The sequence below is a fragment of the Pelobates fuscus genome, chromosome 2 (genome assembly GCF_036172605.1).
Source record: "Pelobates fuscus isolate aPelFus1 chromosome 2, aPelFus1.pri, whole genome shotgun sequence".
Classification (NCBI taxonomy): Eukaryota; Metazoa; Chordata; class Amphibia; order Anura; family Pelobatidae; genus Pelobates; species Pelobates fuscus.
The window spans coordinates 312,020,172-312,040,265 of NC_086318.1; the positions used below are offsets into that span (position 1 = coordinate 312,020,172).

Genomic DNA, 20,094 nt, shown 5'->3' on the forward strand with positions numbered 1-20,094 from the left:
AACTACCCACAACAATGGAATCCCCCACTAACCAGCCAACAGCATGGCAAGCTCAAAATGGCTGCCACAGTGCAACACATACAGCACCAAGAGAACACGCTCACCCAGACCTGGATTGAGAGTTTTGAAATCAGATTCGATAGGATCTGCCAGAAGTTTTGGGAGAGAATCATGAGCAGACCCCTCTACTCCGCAAGCTCAATCAACCAATCAAGCTGCAGTGTCGAAACTCCGACCGCGCACTGGACTGGAGACTCACACATAGGAAACCCCTCCTAGCCACCCAGGCTCCTGGCGGGTTCCCCGACCTTGGGCTCGTGACCCTGGTAAGAAGAGACGGAGGATCCATGGTCCTGCTGTGATGCATCGACTTAAGGCCTCGGCTTCGGAGGGCATAGAACCCAGGAGCAGGGGCCTACTTGAAGCTTGCATGCCTGAAGGATGGCTACTTTCCAAGCACAGCATGAGGTTAAGCAACGACAATATATTCAGATGGGAGCCGGACTGTCTAGTGTTGCCTATACGAGGCGTGGGGTGACTCCCTGATCATAGAGACTCTGCTCTACAATATTAACCATAGTTAATTCTGTCTACAGTGCATGGATCTCTATATACTTTATACACCTAATATACTTACTTACGACAAGAACATGGTGGCATCACTACTTTCTTGTTAAGGGTAGTATGTTATACCGCACTCTAATTAATGTGCAGTTTCCTCTTGACATAATTTGCTATAACTCTAAGTCTGTACTCGTTTTTGCAATCCACAACATATGTCAGTAATTTTGTGTATGTTCCTCTGCACTTCCAAAATAAAGAATTATAAAAAAGAAATGGAGGCAGGCGTGGTGCTTTAATGCTTATTGTGCTTAGAGTTTACCGTTAAACATTTTATATAAAGTAAAGTAGTATCTCAATATAAACCAAAGAAAAAAAAGTTACTTGCGTGCTATCCCCAATCTCTATGCACATTTAAATAACTGGAGGTATTTCGTATCACTCCAATGGTCATATAAGTGTAAGCTCACTTGCCACACCAAGGTTAGTTGGGATAGTGCGCAAGTAACTGTATTTCTTTGGATTTTATAGTATCTTAATATGTTTGCTCATTCACTTGTATACAATTAGGAATTTCAGGCAGCTATCCGATTTTATGGCTAACTAATACATTTCTAAACAACTGTGCTCTAGGCCACAAAAACATCAAGATATGAATATTAAAAATAACTATGTCTAGCCTTTTTTTAATTAGTTATTTCCTATGCATTTAAAGTAAAACAATAACACAGTTCAGTGGATATTGGGAACAGGATGACATTACCAATGACTCACTAACGGGGAATGTGAAAATAGAATGAGGCATTGTTTGAAGGAGGTGTAGAAAATAGCTAAGTATGTTTAAAATGCAGATTTATTTTAAATTAATTTACTATGAGGACACAGTGTTAGTGGGTGCCACACATTCTTTCCACACCTATTGAATGTTTCCACATTGCTTTACTTTATTAAGAAGGTAAAGGCATGTTAATGTATTTTAGAAATAATGAAAAAGAGCATTAAAAATATATTAAATAAATTAAAATAAAATAAAATGTACCTTTAAATTTTTATAAGTCTATAGTGCTTGCTTCTTCAACAGGGAGAGGCTTCACCAATCCAATGCCCTTTATTGTGGTGTCAGGCATAAGCAGTTTATCCCCCAGCAGCAGCAAAATGAAAGAGTACAACTCAGAGTAGTGCTGCTCAGTTTACACACAAATTTAACACAGGCAGTTGAAAGCAACTTGATTGACAGCTGTGGTGGGCTGCCTTATGGCTGAAGCAACTTTTAAGAATCACAGTAGTTTTATACATCTTTGAACATTTTCAATAATGAAAAAATAATGTGGTTCTTCGAGTGACCTATAAACACATGCATTTATTCTGTGTAATAGAGTGTTAATCTATATAGTAATATTACATTTTATTACATTTTTTAAGAAAAATGTACTTCCAGAAAATATATAAAGAGTATATCAAGTACACATTTGCAAAGAGTAAATGAAGTACACTACTATCGTTATTATCTTTTCTTTATTGTATTCATTATAGTGAAAAAAACTCCAGTGCTCATTTTACTTGCATATTATTTTGGAACTGTAGCTAATTTGAAAAATCACTACAGTTATAAGGCTTTTCAATAATGCATATCACAGGGGGAAACTATGGGAGGAATTGATCAAACTTTTACGCCTAATTTTGGTGAATAATTGCTTCCATTTATTAAAACTTTTTAATTTTATCGTCTTTTGCTTCTATGTACACCCTGTGATTTTTAATATATGCCATTTTTTTTTTATATATGCCAATCTTTCTACAACTGTTTTGGAGAGAAAAGTGTTTTTTTTCACTTCTCTTTTTTTCCCTACATTCTATATCTGCCCGTCTTTTCCAGAAAGTAAAAATTGTCAGAATTTTCTATAACAAAACTTTATTACTTTTAGAACAATTACATAAATACAATCACACTAATGTTGACATGTAACCATCACTTTTCAGAACACGTTGATAAATATCTCCCTATGCATTTTATTCCATCGTGTGAGAAGTGACAAAGATAGTCCAAATGAAATTTGTAGATGACAAATCCGCATTTTATTACATCTAAAACAATTACGCTCCCCAAATGGTGTTTTTCTTTTTTGAAACCCAACCAGACTGTTTGGTCTAAGCACCCCACCCCTCCATGCCCAGTCACCCCATACCACGTGTCCTGAAAAAGCAGATGAATCAGTGGAGACTCATCCATAAGGGCAGCTGGAGCAGCAAACCACTGTTTTTTTGTTGCAATAAAAATAATAATAATAGGCAGCAAAAATGACAAGTCTGCCTACAAGGCTGTCATTACCTCTACGGGGTGGAGTGCGCCAAACTCCACTTCCCCTAATGTAGACTCCATTTTGACGTCATGCCTGCTGCATTGTTTAAACCCTGTGCTTCTGCTGCTCTTTGGAGGAAGTTGATTATACTGCAGGAATGTGTAAGCTGAATACTATTGGCTGCTGGAGAGCTGTCAGACGCTATCTTTTCACTTTTCACACTATGAAGCCCCCACTGCAGCTGAAACACTGCGTGTGAGAAGTAAACGGGCAGATTAATGGAGTTGTATTATCACAGGGAGGGGAGGTATGAACACAATGTTTAATTTATGGGCATCCGCAGGAAGTTTTCCAAGGAGGGAGGGGGGCATAATTGTAATGACTTGCTCTGTCCCTTTTTGACAGTGTCATGAAGGGAGGGGCATAGTCATCATCACATAAAGCGCATGCATGCAAAATAATCGATAAACCTGATGCAAAAGATTAGTAAAATAATCAAGTTGCTATTGTCTGATTTAAGTATTGCAATTTCTAAACTGTTTTAACGTTAACACTATTTAATTCACCACATTAGTCATACACACATGATCATGGCACTATAACTGAACTATAAAAATAAAAATGACTGCACACAAAGCTACCGCCACAGCACTAGGTAGCGTGCACAGCAGTTGCCACAGTACTTGGAGACATTTGCAGCACTAGCTATAGCACCAGAATGTGCCCACAGTACCAGAATACACCCACAACACTTCCCACACCTTAGAAATGCTAGTTATAAGAGAGGTCATCTTAGCATCCATTTGAGAGTCTGTTAGAAAAAAATAAAATTTCACCTGACTGTCTCTTAACCCTCTTTTCTGTTTCTTAACCCATCTTTTGAATGTCTTACCCCTCTTAGTGTATTTACCCCCTTAGTTTACTTTATCTTCCATTTTCCCCTTTGTGTCTTACACCCCCTTGTGTGTTTTTTTTTACTTTCCCCTCTGTGTGTTTTACTTTCCCCCAGCCCCTTTGTGTGCCATTGTCCCCTTCCCCAGTTCCTCAGTGTGTCTCTTGATCTTCTTCCCAGGCCCTCTGTGTCACTACCCCCTTTTCCAGCTCCTCTGTGTGTAGGATTGTCCCCTTCATCATCCCCTCTGTGTGTCCCTGTCCCCATCCCCAGCTCCTCTGTGTGTCATTGTCCCCTTCTCCAGCCCCTCTGTGTGTCCCTGTCCCCTTCCCAGCCCCTCAGTGTGTGTCATTGACCTCTTTCCAAGCCCTTCTGGGTGTCCCTGCTCCCATACACAGCTCCCCTGTGTGTCATTGTCCTCCATACTCCAGCCCCCCTGTGTATTCCTATCCCCTTCCAAGCCCCTCAGCCCCCTCAGTGTGTGTCATGGTCCCTTTCCCCAACCCCTCTCTTTGTCATTGTCTTCTTTTCCATTCCCTCTGTGTTTCTGCTCCCCACCCCTAGACTACTAAAACATACACACAGACTGCTGAATACATGCACACACAGACTGCTGAGTACACAGATGGCTAAATGCACACACAGAGACTGCTGAATATACACACACACAGACTGCTGAATATACACACGCAGATTGCTGAATACATACACTAAAGACGGAATACACACAGACTGCTGAATACACACACAGACTGCTGAATACATACATTCACTGCTGAACACACACACACACACAGATTGCTGAATACACACAGAGACTGATGAATACATACACTCACTGCTGAATACACACACAAAGACTGCTGAATATATACATTTACTGCTGAATACACAAACACACACAGCAAGCAGCTCTCCCTCATTCATTGGCTATGCCAATAATCCAGTCCCTGCAATAGGTTCAATATTAATTTTTTCAAAGGCTAGGACATGGTTATAAGGTTATTAAAGGCTAGGATAAGAGAGAGAAGTTTGATATGACCTGCAAGAAAGACTACAGGCTTCTCATGACTCACAGCTGCAGCCTAGCAGCAAGACAACATATTTTGAATGCTTTGTGCAGCCCCAAACACACTGTGAGCAGAAGTAATGCAGCTAGTTAACCCTTTCGTGTAGCCATTTTGCCTTACTCTAATGTATTATAGTCCACATATGTGGTAATAGTGAATCTGACTACATGGGATATACAGCAGAGATGGAACTTTAAAAAAAAAAAGGGGGACTGCATCCTCTAACTCTGACTTCATACACTTTCTGGATCTGTAAACTGCCCCCCCCCCCCCCATGCTTCACTTACCTAATCTGTAGGCTGCCACCCCATGCCTCACTTACCTGATATGTAGACTGCACTCCCCCCATGCCTCACTTACCTATTCTGTAGGCTGCCCATCCTCATTCCTCACTTACGTAATCTGTAGGCTGCCCATCCCCATGCCTCACTAACCTGATCTGTAGGCTGTCCCCCATGCCTCACTTACCTAATCTGTAGGCTGCACCTCATGCCTCACTTACCTGATCTGTAGGGTGCCCCCTATGCTCCCTTACCTAATCTGTAGGCTGCCCCCCACAATTTCTCACTTAACTCATCTGTAGGCTGCCCCCCACAATTCCTCACTTACCTGATTCACACATACACACTGCACCCCAAACACACACTACATCTTCGCACACACACACTGCACAACTCACACACACACAGTACCCCTCACACAGACTAACTGCACCCATTTTACACACACACACCACTGACTGCACCCTTCACACACACACACACACACACACACACTGCACCCTTCACACACACAAACACACACACTGAACACCTCACATACACACACACAATGACTGCACCCTTCACACATACACACACACACACCTCATCCTTCACACACACACACACACACTGCCACACTATACTACATCTCTGACATACACACTCTGAATCCCCTGTGCACACACTAGATTCCCTGTAAGCAAACACATTACATTCCCTAAATACCAGGGCCGGACTGGCCCACCGGGATACCGGGATATTTCCCGGTGGGCTGCGGCACCTGGGGGCTGCTCTGGCAATGTATGTGCCACCGGGTGGCCGGTCCGGTGGCACATACTCTGAGGGAGCCGGCCGGCGGCAGCATTCCACGCTGGAGCCGCCGGACCGGGTGGCAGCCTCGCTGGTCCGGCGGCATTTCTAATGCTGGGGGCTGAGCCTGAAGGAGGAGGGAGGAGCTTGTCTCTGTACCATGCTCCCTCGCGGTTCCTGTGCTGTGAATTGTGGGAACCGCGAGGGAGCATGGCCCCCCTGACTCCTCTCAGGTAGGGGGGTAGGGGGGTGGGGGCAAGAAAGACAGAGGGGGAGGGAGAATGGGGGGGCAAGAAAGAGACAGAAGTGGAGGGAGAATGGGGGGGTGCAAGAAAGAGACGGGGGAGGGAGAAAGGGGGGGCAAGAAAGAGACAGAAGGGGAGGGAGAATGGGGGGGGCAAGAAAGAGACAGAAGGGGAGGGAGAATGGGGGGGGGCAAGAAAGAGACAGAAGGGGAGGGAGAATGGGGGCAAGAAAGAGACAGAAGGGGAGGGAGAATGGGGGGGGCAAGAAAGACAGAAGGGGAGGGAGAATGGGGGGCAAGAAAGAGACAGAAGGGGAGGGAGAATGGGGGGGCAAGAAAGAGACAGAAGTGGAGGGAGAATGGGGGGGTGCAAGAAAGAGACAGGGGGGGAGAATGGGGGGGGTGCAAGAAACACAGAAGGGGAGGGAGAATGGGTGGGGGGTGCAAGAAAGAGACAGAGGGGGAGGGAGAATGGGGGGTGCAAGAAAGAGACAGAGGGGGAGAGAGAATGGGGGGGGTGCAAGAAAGAGACAGAGGGGGAGGGAGAATGGGGGGGTGCAAGAAAGAGACAGAAGGGGAAGGAGAATGGGGGGGCAAGAAAGAGACAGAAGGGGAGGGAGAATGGGGGGCAAGAAAGACAGAAGGGGAGGGAGAATGGGGGGGCAAGAAAGACAGAAGGGGAGGGAGAATGGGGGGGGCAAGAAAGACAGAAGGGGAGGGAGAATGGGGGGCAAGAAAGAGACAGAAGGGGAGGGAGAATGGGGGGCAAGAAAGAGACAGAAGTGGAGGGAGAATGGGGGGTGCAAGAAAGAGACAGGGGGGATGGAGAATGGGGGGGTGCAAGAAACACAGAAGGGGAGGGAGAATGGGTGGGGGGGTGCAAGAAAGAGACAGAGGGGGAGGGAGAATGGGGGGGTGCAAGAAAGAGACAGAGGGGGAGGGAGAATGGGGGGGTGCAAGAAAGAGACAGAGGGGAGGGAGAATGGGGGGGTGCAAGAAAGAGACAGAAGGGGAGGGAGAATGGGGGGTGCAAGAAAGAGACAGAAGGGGAAGGAGAATGGGGGGGCAAGAAAGAGACAGAAGGGGAGGGAGAATGGGGGGCAAGAAAGACAGAAGGGGAGGGAGAATGGGGGGCAAGAAAGACAGAAGGGGAGGGAGAATGGGGGGGCAAGAAAGACAGAAGGGGAGGGAGAATGGGGGACAAGAAAGAGACAGAAGGGGAGGGAGAATGGGGGGCAAGAAAGAGACAGAAGTGGAGGGAGAATGGGGGGGTGCAAGAAAGAGACAGGGGGGATGGAGAATGGGGGGGTGCAAGAAACACAGAAGGGGAGGGAGAATGGGTGGGGGGGTGCAAGAAAGAGACAGAGGGGGAGGGAGAATGGGGGGTGCAAGAAAGAGACAGAGCGGGAGGGAGAATGGGGGGGTGCAAGAAAGAGACAGAGGGGAGGGAGAATGGGGGGTGCAAGAAAGAGACAGAAGGGGAGGGAGAATGGGGGGTGCAAGAAAGAGACAGAGGGGGAGGCAGAATGGGGGGGTGCAAGAAAGACAGAGGGGGAGGGAGAATGGGGGGGTGTAAGAAAGTGACAGAAGGGGAGGGAGAATGGGTGGGGGGGTGCAAGAAAGTGACAGAAGGGGAGGGAGAATGGGTGGGGGGGTGCAAGAAAGTGACAGAAGGGGAGGGAGAATGGGTGGGGGGGTGCACGAAAGAGACGGGGGGGTGCAAGAAAGAGACAGAGGGGGAGGGAGAGTGCCACAGGAAAAGGAGGGAGAATAGAGAGACAGAGGGGGAGGGAGAGTGCCACAGGGAAAGGAGGGAGAAAGAGGCAGAGGGGGGAGAATAGAGAGACAGGGGAAGAGATATCAGGCTCTGGATCCTCCAATGGTATATGACATGTATATTAATGTGTGTATTAGTTATATACATATATATATATATATATATATATATATACATACATACATACATACATACATACATATACACATATATATATACATATATATATATATATATATATATATATATATATGTATGTATATATATATATATATATATATATATATATATATATATATATATAATTGTGCCTTTTATATTTACAATAACATATTTAAAGTGAAGCGCGCACCCACAGGACTTCAATATAAATAAGATAACGTCAATTTTTTACAGTTGTGCCGTACATACATTCACTATTTCAGTCCCATTACCAAGCTTTCCTTAATATGTCAAGGTAGTTGGACTGAAACATTGATTACATGCACGTCTGCTTAAAATAAATCAGCACTTTTGTTTATTTTGAAGCCTATGAGTGCTTTTCTTTAAGTTGGAGTAATAGTTTTTAATTTTAAGTTCTCTTTTCTAACTCTGTATCTGCACACTATGCTGGCGCGACACATTATGTGGCTGGTAAATATTTTTTTCCAGGGCTGCTTTTAATTCCCAGTCCGGCCCTGCTAAATACCACTCTTTACAATTCCTGCACACATTACATCACCTATACATATACTATAGCCCCAATGCACACACTCGCTACATCCTCTATACACACTATGCACCCTATACATACACACTCTTTGTTTCACTCTCTACAACACCTAGCCACACATATTACAACATAACTAAAACAGACCTATTTACACAAAACACCACAACACAACCGGATCAATCTACACACACACAATGCCACCAAACACATGCACAATACCATTTCCTGGCCCTTTTGTCCTCTGGTATCCCACTTATGGAGACAGCAGAAACAAGTCTTCAGAGTGGGCATTGGCTGATTGCTATGGACTGCTCCAGGAACTATATAGGGCTATATTGTATAGTCTGATCACAAGTCTCTAGTTTGTTTCTTGATTTATGTGTGCTTATGTTTTTAAGTTTTTCTTTCTTCTATCGTTTTTATTGCCTTCACCTTTATTTGAACTGGGTTGTGAGCTCCTCTTTAAAATTCGTATTAATGTTGTTTTATCAGCGAATGACTCTCTTACATAATGCAAGCCTTTCAACTGCATCTCATATTATATATGTTATAAATGTTATTCCTGCTATTAGGATGTTGCAGTTGATGATACTCTTATAATTTATTTTAGAATAAAAAACGTGTCTTTTTGTCTTTTTCTGTGCCAGTTTTTTCCTTGTGATTTCCTTTGTGAATAATCATTATTATAAGGCCATTTTATGCTGATACTGCTATATGCTATCCTCTCAATAAAAATATAAATTAAATATAATTTTTTTTTATTTTTAAATATAGATTATGGGTACTTGCGCATTAAGTGGGTAAAGTCCAACAGGTTAGGCTCAGAGTTTCCAGAAAAGGGAATGAGCTGCCACTGATATAAAATGAAGGTGAGATGCTTGGAGCATTTAACATATAAATGCTAATAAATAATGCAGCCAGTAGAATGTTTATTTGTCATATCAAATTTAGATTAGAGCCCACCAATATTTGGCTACTCTCAAATAGTACTGTGATTGGCATGGCCATAATGTCTAACTAAAACTCAATATTTCATACACGAGACAGGTGATTTTCTGTAGATATAAAGCAGTATATGCTTTAGGTGTACTGAGCACTGTTTATGTACTTGGTAGAAACTATTAGTGACCTAGCCAAAATAAGAATTGCATATATCTAAGTTAGTACATAGCTGAGGTATTATACTTAAAAACATATTTATAAAGTAATTTACTAATTCCTATTAAGATTAATAAATCTATCAAATGATGACAGTTATTTTGTTATTCAAGTTAGAAATATAATGTTGGTTAGTTGCTCATTAAAGGGACATGCATCACTTGACAATTTTATTTAAACCAGCATTGTTGGGCACGCCTCTTGGCTAGGAGAGAGAAACTTGACACCGGAGCCTGCTCTGCATGAATTAGAATGATCAAACTCCCTCTCGTCTACCCCTTTCAGGATGTTGCAAAGTAAAGAGATCTTCCAGCTGCACATGTGCATCTCTGTCAGGCATACCCAATGCACTTTTCCAGCATTTATTAGCATAGTCTACTTATTGGTTAGATCAGTTAATTACTAAAGTGAGAATTTCTGAAAATTCAAAGGGTATGCAAAGAAAATTCTTAATTAAAACGCCAAATTAGCCGAACTGGAAACATAGTTGACAGAGTATTTTTCTATATAGGCTATTATTGCCTTAAATTTCAAACTCACTTTGAATACCCACTTTCTTTAATAACCCTGTTAACAATGTGTGGTGGTGTTTTCAAGAGACTGAATAACAGAATTTCAAAAATACAGACTGCAGAAACTGAGCAAGAAAAGTGTGATTAAAACTCCCGGGCCACTGACTTTGGAGAGGCTTAAAGGCCAGCCTCCTGTACACAGACTATTGGCCTGGTCCCAAGAGCCCCTGAAAGGCTATTGTCATTGTTGGGAGGGGTACACTTACTGTGCTTCCCAGCAGGGCTTGAGGACCTCTGGGGATTGCCTGGACTCGTTTTTACACATCAAGTGCCTGACCTGGAGATACCCCGAAACACTCTTGAATTATTCATAACACCAAGACTGTGCCGAGGTCCAATCAATCTTTAAGTGGATATTGCTCGGTCCCCACGACCTCCAATTTAGTGGGGAGGTTGGGAAGGCAAGGAGGCATCAGAGGATACAATGGGCTTGAGAGCACTTCCCTCCCCTGAAGTCCAGGAACCCCTTTTTGAAGACCGGTGCTAAGACGCTACACGGTAAAACTTTAACACGCTAACTTGGATGCGGAGTCTCGGAACAGGGCACTATTTAGATAGATAGGATAGTCGGTGATGAGCTTTCCAGGGATATATATTTGTGGGGGTACTGTTCAGGAAAAGGGAGTTTGGGTGGACATATTATATGCTGATTTTGTTAGCTGGGGTAACATAATTAAGTCCCCAGACAGAGTGGCACTGGGAAGGAACAATTGTACTATGCCTTGCTTTGCATGGAGGTTCACTTGCAGGGACAGTAACACTATTCTGTATGTATAGCTGTGTTCAGTACAATAAAGATCATTCTACCTCCCACATTCAGACTCGTCTAATGTGTAAGGGAAAAGCTATAGTAAAGCTATAATCTGCTCTACAGGAGAGAAGGTTTCTAGACCTATATTCACAGCAGCCAATTGAAAAGGTCCTCAGAGACCCAAGTCAAATTTTAGAGACTGGGTCTGAAATGCTACAGTGTCCCCTGGTGGTAGCGAGGAAGCAGACTTGGCGGAGGTACTCAGTTGGAGTACAGGAGCTCTGTCACACAGCAGGGATGGGATGGCTTCCAAATTGGGGAAACTTCAAAACTACCACTGAGACCACTGCACATCTTCTGAAACTTATGATTATGGATTGAGCCAGCACCTGTGTAGCATCCTTGTCTGAGGAGGAGTTCCAGAGGAGAGTGTAGGAGAGATTGGCTTTCTTTGCCGGCAATCCATCAGCAGAGATGGTGCTTCTTATCTGGGAGGATGTGCTTACACAGAGGAAACCTGCCTTGGCAGACAGGCCCGAGCAGTGGCAGATTGCAGAGTGCAGAACTCTAATTGCAGTATTTGGAGTTTCAGTAGCAACTACAGGAAGCTCTGCCCCAGAAAGATGGTCCTGTCTCGGCAAAGGGTGAGCTGGACTGGAGGAACCAGATCTGAAATCAACTCTGAAACGAGGTACTAGAGGAGGTTCAGGTAGTCTGGAAAGAATCCCTCCTGTAGCGGAGCTCCCTGTACCCCGGCTGGGTACCTCCGCAAAGGGCTGCTTCCTAGCTGGAACAGGGAAATGGATAGGGGAACTAGCTCTCTAAGTCCTTACAAGGACTTTCCCTGCTGCATCCCCTGCAAACTGGAACAACAGACACAGGGGTTGAATCTCCCTTCCATCCAGTGACTAGACGAGACACAGTTCAAACTCTGACGATCTTTATTGAAAACAGGCTTCTTTTATGCACAGACCCCCGCAGGGGGTCTCTATTCATAGTAATCCAAAACATAAGCCCGCCCCGGCGTTGTTGTGTCTGGGAGATAATCGAGTTCCCTCTCAGGTCCAAAGGGTAATCCCTCCCATGATCCTCTGTGTCTGAGAGATAATCAAGTTCCCTCTCAGGTCCAGAAAAGTATACAATAGTTCCAAACCCCCACACCCACAACCTGTACACAAACACTTGGCGACAAGAAACCCAACACCCCCCCGCTGCCCCCTTGGTTAGGGGTAATCAATCAATGCAAAACGCCACCTGCGGCAGATTCCCTCACTCAGCACAACATGAAGAACTAGACAATTGAACACAGCTTTACTGCAATACAGACACCATAAGCATGTCAACACACCACCGCTCACGCGGAGCGCTAATAGCAACAAACCCACAACCCGCAGGTACTGGCACTGATACCAAACATAAGGCTTCACCCTAAACGCTAGGGTATACGAAACATACTGACTCACCTAGACAGCGCATCATTTAATGTTTAATATGTTGATGTTATTTCTGAATGTTATTGCTTGACCCAAAATTGGTGCGAAACTTAAACAAAATTGTATCTCTATTATATATTTGGGGCACTTACGTGCACACCTGTATGTGAAACTACAATATCAAGCACCAAAAACGAAAAATAAAGAATTAAAAAAAAAAAAATCACCTTATTTCCAGCACCGCGCAGGTCCTCTGTTGTGACATCATCAAAATGGCCGATGGTTAGCCAATCCAATGCAGTCCAATAGGAAAAGCATTAGATTGGCTAAAATCGTCACGAGGCGGGAACACATGCCGTTTTGGCCCATCAGGACCTCCTCATAGAGATGCATTGAATCAATGCATCTCTATGAGGAAAATTCAGCATCTCGATACAGAGCGTGGGGACGCTGAACTGTGCAGCCCTGAGCCAGGAAGCCCCTCCAGTTGCCATCTAAGGAGTGGCCACATGGAGGTGTCCCTAGGGGCAATGCAAACACTGCCTTTTCTCTGAAAGGGCAGTGTTTACATGAAAATACCTGAAGGGAGCTATTATACTCACCAGAACAACTACATTAAGCTGTTCAATATTTAACATATTGAATGTTACTAAAACAAATTACTTTTTAAAATAGATGATGATTTTAATTAATTGTTAAATAAATAAATACTTATTAGTTATTTGTGTGAATAGTTACATTACTACACAATACATAGGGAATTTATTAAGCGGTACATTGCAACAACTTTCAAACTTTGACTAAAATAGTGCCCACTCAGCCAAGCTGGGTAACTTCTCCAATTCAGATCTTTTTAACTGCAACTCACAAAAAAAACCTTTCATTGAATAAATTGCATAATTCGATAAAAATAGGTTTTAGAGAAAATAGTCTCTTTCACCTGTTCATATTTTTTAGACGATTCCCTACAACATTTTGACAAATATCTAGCAAGAAAAATATAACATTTTAATGAAAGAATATTTAGCAATATGACTCAACACATAAAAATGACGCTAAGGTTACATTCCACGTATTTTATGGGCATGTGGAAAGCCCTGGTCAGCTTTGGGCAACGTACTCTGCTTTCATACACTACCAGCCTTGTTCCTAGCTCTTCACAAAGCACTTCTTTAAGGGGAAAACAGAACATTCTTTGTAAATTAAGCTTCTCCTTCCTGCAATGGTAAAGTAACATTTAGGGAATCGAGAAAAAAAGCAGTATTTACAGAGTGGTTTGATGTTTAAAACATAGGGATATATTCCTTAAACGTAAAATTGTTGCGAATAGAAAAAAAACAAGATATTTTAGGCTAAAATAGTCAAGCTGTGGCTATAGCTGATTTGAAGAAAGTTTATAAATCAGCTGCTTTTGCCTAAATTTAGCGATTTAAAAAATATATATATTTTAAATTCACTACAACTTGCTTAGATGTGGTTCATTTGCTTATTAGTATTTTGGGTCTTTTTTTCTAGCATTTTGGTCTTTGATATTTTTAATACGCACAATATATTTCCCCGTCAACAATATAATTTTTGTACATATTTGGATGGTACTTATTGACTGAGCGTGTCATTTATTGTTCTTACTGTGTTCAAAGTGCCTTTTCAAATTACAAATAACAGAAGATATAAAACTGCCGGTATATTAGGTCGAGTATCTTACTCTATAATAGCAAACTTGAATTTTTAAATGCACAAGATATTTTAAAAACCAAAAATATTATCATCACCATTTTTCACACTACTAACAATATTTTGTGATACTTAAAACTAACAATAATGTAGAAGCGAAATATTCTTAAACTGTTGTATGTATGAAACAAGCTGTCACACAATCATCGCATGCTACAAAATAACACAAATATTACACCCCTCACACTTGTAAGGATATGTGTAAATGACAGCCAAGGAGAGGTTTATGTTAGTTGACACTTTGCTATCAGTGACTAAGGGTTGGTGATGTGGATAACAAGGACTGTGTCTTAAGTGTGATCTGTGATAGACATATCAAGTGCAATAAAAGCATGTTCTGGCTTTTTCTTTAATATGAGGAGGTTCTAAAAATGAAAGTTAACTTGAGTGCAGTGACTTAAGCCAGACCCATAAACCACAGCTGTACTCTGATTGTATCCTGACACAGTGAAGATAAGGTGACTCAGGATCTAGTGGTGGTGTTTTAGAGACTGCCTTTTTCAAAGCACTGCCCTTATTTAGATTATCTTACTGTAGTCTCTAGGGCCAGGGGGGAGCAGAGTAGAACAACTGACAAGCAGTGAAGAGGAATATATTTTTTTTCCCCTCGTCTGCCAGCGAATTGACAGCCTCTTATTATTACTACACAACTGGAAACAGATTTTAAATGTTAGAGGCACCACTGGAAGGAAGAGGGTGTGTGTCTGCCTGAAAAAAAAAGAGAGCTGGACCAGCGTTAGAACTGTTACAAGCACTTCTGGATGCAGAGAAAAGAATGGCTGGCTTGTGGCAGTGGATATGGTTGGTAATGCCAGTTTGGGCATATCTGTGCCCTTGCTGGGCTTCATTTGAAGGGAGTGCATCAGAATCTGAAGGGAGCTCTTCTTTAAATCCAAGCAGACTGGAGACCAGCGTGATAGACATACAGCACTCAGCTATTCCTGCAAGGCTTGTGCCTTTGGAACAGGTAAATATCACCCACCATCAATGCTATTCTCCCAAGTTAGTATACTAGTGGAATAAAGTCCTGTTTCATAACATGTTGTATTGTGACTGTTACATGTCTGTTTGTTCTGTCTATGTAAGTGTGCATTGAGTAGCTCTGCTCTACAGCTGAACTCTGATCTGGCTAAATGAGTAAGATGGGAGCTGTAGTCCATAGGTACAGAGCTTACTTTTACCTATAATGAGATTGGTATGATGGCATTTTTGTGACAATTTACAACATGGTGTACAAGACTTTTGTAGATTGTAACTATATAAGCAAATAGCAAAATGTAATTTCAAGTGTGTGGATTGTTCTGTTTTAGAACATAAAGAGGTTCATCTCCATCCATATGGTGATAAAGTAAGAATTGTAAGAGTTGAAGGGTTTGTTTTTGCTGCATTTGACTGTCTGATTGTTGTATTATTATTGTGTTTCAATAAAGTTACATTATTTGTGAGGTCAGCAGGGCCATTAACTGCTATTGCTGCCCCAAGGTCAGTTTATTCAATGCACCCTCTCTGTTATATGTATGCTAAGTTTTGAGTGTTAGATTGGATTCATTTACATGACTAGTTCGGGGTATGACTGAATGTGATTAGGTGGGAGGTTGGATCATAAGTGGGATAGGGCTGGGAGAGAGTGTATGTGTGTGGAGGCTGATTGTGCTGTTGTATGTTTGTGGAAATGCTGCTTATGGGGTTGTGTGTCTGGGGGCAGCTGCTTGTTGTGTTGCATATGAGGCTGTAGTGGGGGAATAGGGGTTTTAGTGGGAGACATAGTGGCTATAGTGTGGTATAAGGGATGTAGTGATAGGATAGAGGCTGCAGTGGGGGAATAGTGGCTATAGTAGGAGGCAGTGGCTAAGTTGAGGATAGAGTGGCTATAGTGGGGAGGATATGGGCTGTAGTGGGAGGATAGGGACGACTATAGTGGGGTGGATAGTGGTTATAGTGTGGTGACTGTGCTGTAGTGCGGGAATAAGGGCTATAGTGGGATAATAAGTGATGTAGGAGGAGGATATGGATTATTGTTGGTATAGTTGGATGACAGGGGATGTAGTGGGGTGCCAGGGCTAGTGGGGTGACAAAGTCTAGACTCGGGAGACAGGGGCTACAGTGTGGTATGATTGGCTGTTGTAGGGGGAAAGGCTGTAGTGAGGGATTAGGGGAATAGGGGATATAGTGGGGAGGATATGAACTACTGTGGAGTAGAAAATCAGCATAGTGGTGTAATGAAGGCTGCAGTGGTGATATAGTAGGGTGATAGGGACTGTACTGGGAGGATAGGGAAATTTGTTGGGTGGATGGTGGGTCTAGTTGGATGACATTCACTTTAGTGGGTTGAGAGGGGCTCTATGGGGGGGGGGTCAGGGGCTATAGTGGAGGTCAATGGCTGTAGTGGGATGACAGGGGTAGAGTCACTCCACTGCACCCCATGTCACCCCACTACAGTCCCTGTCCCCCCACTATAGGACCCTGTCACACAACTAGAAGCCCTGTGGAGTCTGTAGTAGGTAGTTGGGTTTGTAGCGGATTCATTTAGGGTTCTATTAATGAAAAAAGAAAAGTTTAATAAAAAAAAAACCCCAAAAACTAAAGGTTTTTCCCCAGTTCCTGAAGAGTACCTTGGAGGGCAGAATCATGATCCCTGGTGGTCCGGTGTAGCATGTCAGCATCCCCTGTGGGTGTAGACAGCTCCTTCCAGCTGGCGCCAGGAAATATATAAGTATGTTGTCATGGTAACCTGCGGCAATGCTATGACACTGTCTGCAGAGGAGAGGTAGTGCAGCTTCACCATTCAGCACTTGCCACACTCAAGTAGAATGGTCTGGCTGGTGTGGGAAGCCTTTGACCTTCCTACTGGCCGTGCCGCCCCTATCCTGCCTGCCGCCCCTATCCTGCCTGCCGCCCTGAGGCCGTGGCCTTGTGGCAAATCTGGGCATGGAGGTCAGTGATAATTGTGGAGGAAGGTTACTCAAACTTACAGTAAGTTTCAGTGACACTATAACCCATGGCTTCAGCTATTGCTGTCTTCATAAATATTAATCGCATGCCCAACTGATGGACTGTGGGCCCATCATTTGTAAACCTTCAAACACTGATTGTTTCTGTTCCGAAAATACATAAACAAGTAACAAGCATGATTTATCATGGCTTGCAATCATCCAGCTGTGTATTTTGGATGAGGTATGAGAAAGTCTAACTTCTGGATGATGTCATATTTCAGGAGCCAACCCTAGGATGTCTGCAGTAGGCTCCAATTCTGTTTAAGAGTGATCCACTGACCATTGTTATCCTTGCTATCTATACAGCTCACTTCTGGTTCCATGTTGGGGTTTATCCTCTAAACCTTGAATTTTGAAGAGTTGACAAGTATTACTACAACTGCATAGGAGAGTTGGTAATTTTTTTGTTAATTTTATTGGTTCTCAACTCACTACTGTTAAATGGTATGCTTGTCCAGAGTGGTTCTTTTCAGAGACATAAACCTTTCCAGTATTTCCAGTACTCCTGCAACTCTTCAAAACTCAGTGCCGTGTACCATGCTATGATTACATACCTGCAAATGGTTAAACTTGGGTAATGTGTTTACTAGACCTCAACTTTAACTGTAGCCTCTAATGAAAAACATACGTGCCACAGGGCAACCATCCATGACTTTAATACAGACTTGCAAAATATATTTTTTCCAGAAATGTCCATCCACTATATGTCACATTAACATACCTCCTCTCAACATTTCAAATGGAAAAATAGGATCACTATAATTTTAGGGGTGAGAGTGGGGATGTGACCAGGGGCAGGGCTGTTCTGAGAAATCTTAGGTGACTTACTAACAAAAACTTACGTAACTACAATGTAATTTATATCTTATTTGCGCAGATTGATTCTAAACACATGTATTGTAGTTTACTGTGAGGTCTGTTATACACACAAACATATCAGCAATTTGGAGCTTCTAGAAAAAATAGACATTGGGATAGAAAAGAGGGACTTGGGCCCAAAGCAGGACTGTCTCTCGAAAATAGGCACACTTGGGATCTTCCCATAACTTAAACCGTATATGTGTCCACTGGCTAGCTATATTTTCCTTGGCATAAAAATAGACTCAAAGACAGTTACATCATACCATTTGCACTTACTCATCGCCATTAAGCCATGAGTGTTTGTTTTTTTCAAAATGTGGAACAGCTAGAAAAGTTTGTGTCAGCCTCTTCTACAGCATTGTAGCATTGTGAGAAAGTATTTTGAAGCCATAAGCTCTGATGTATCACTTTCATGTTTGTTTTTAATCATTAACAATGTTGTTTTCAGCGGAGCTCTGGTTTTGCTAGAGGGAACATTCTAAAACTACTGTTCCCATAGAGAAGTGGTGTACATCTTGATGAAATGAATGTTCAATGAACTGTTTTATGTAATAAAAGATTAGGTAAGCCAAGTAAGCACTCCATAACGTGTAACATGAAACAGATACTGGCTGTTAGTGTGTCATAACACGTGCAGTTTTGTACATGAGCTGCTGACTCTCATTTCATTATGATGTAAAACACACTGGCAATTTATTTCATGATTTATGGTTAAAAAAAAAAAAAAAAAAGAGCACAGTTATTATACTGGAGATGTGGTGATTAAGGACCACAACAAGATGTCCAAAATGTTCAAACAATGTATAATAATGTATTCATCCAAATAAATGAATCAATGAATATAATTTTAGTAAACTGGCAGAAAAACATTGATTTTATAGCAACCACATATTTCTGGAAAATCTATTTACCTGTAACAAGGGAAGTGAGTAATGTGAGACACCATTTAACTTATTATTCTCAAAATGGCCTGTTTTTTATGTTTATGTGGCTATGTCACCTTAAGAGGTCCTTGATGGTGAGTGCTCCACTTGCATTCGGTGACTGCGGGTTGCAGGAAAAGGTACTATTTACTTACTTGAACATGTCACTCCCAGGCACGGCCATCTTTCTACATGAGGACCTCTTCATTTGCCAGGAACCGATGGCAGTGCTTTACTCTCACATATGTGTAGAAGTATAACACTGATGTCTATGAAGGATCCCGCAAGACTGCTGGAACCTCCATAGAAAAACAAAAATCTGGCTGAGGGTTTCACAAGGGTTGGAAAAAGCTAGCTATGTCTTATGCCAAGCATAGGAAAAATACCTTAGACAAAGTAGATCCGATGTTGTTATGCAATCTTTTGACTGGATTAGAATTTTTACTGAAATTTCAAGACAGTTTTTATTAAGCACTTCATACATTTTTTATCTTTATGAAATGCTCATTATTAATGGACTTGAGTGCTACCTCCTTAGCACTAAATGCCACTGATAATGATACCAAAGTATTTGATTGCCCTGTCCACAAGTTTACATGTACCGATCAATCTAAATGAGAGTTACAGATGAGATTTGCAAACGTTTTAGTTGAGGTTTGTGATGATCTGAGAAATATTTGAGTGAGGAAATATATATATATGTACAAGCAAAGCTGTGAAGGGTATTGTAAAGCATATTAAGTAGATTTGATACTATCCTTGATGAGATGGAAGCCAGTAAAATGCTTTACTTAATGAAGTAAGTAGCAGAAGCGTAATCATGGTAGTATTACAATATTACACACTGAAGCTACCTCAGGGATGTATCATAAATATCTATATAAAGCAAGAGGCCAACAAGCCTTACAGTGTTAAAGCCTATAATGACTGAATAAAAGGGAGAAATTACAGGGAGATATGGCAAAGACTAGGTTTTTAAGTACCTTTGTTAAATTTATCTCATTAGAATGTAGATGCTGGGTGTTTAGTTGGTTAAGAAG

General features: G+C 42.2%; 1 protein-coding gene across 1 annotated transcript in view; it reads left to right on the forward strand.

Moving 5' to 3' along the window:
* The first annotated feature begins 14,738 nt into the window (after positions 1–14,738).
* The window catches only part of LAMA4 (laminin subunit alpha 4), a 139,587-nt gene continuing 134,231 nt past the window's right edge, over positions 14,739–20,094 (forward strand). Inside the window, exon 1 of the mRNA XM_063443504.1 lies at positions 14,739–15,244. Within this exon, the coding sequence (XP_063299574.1) occupies positions 15,053–15,244 (192 nt within the window). The 5' untranslated portion in view covers positions 14,739–15,052. The remainder of the gene's footprint in view (positions 15,245–20,094) is intronic.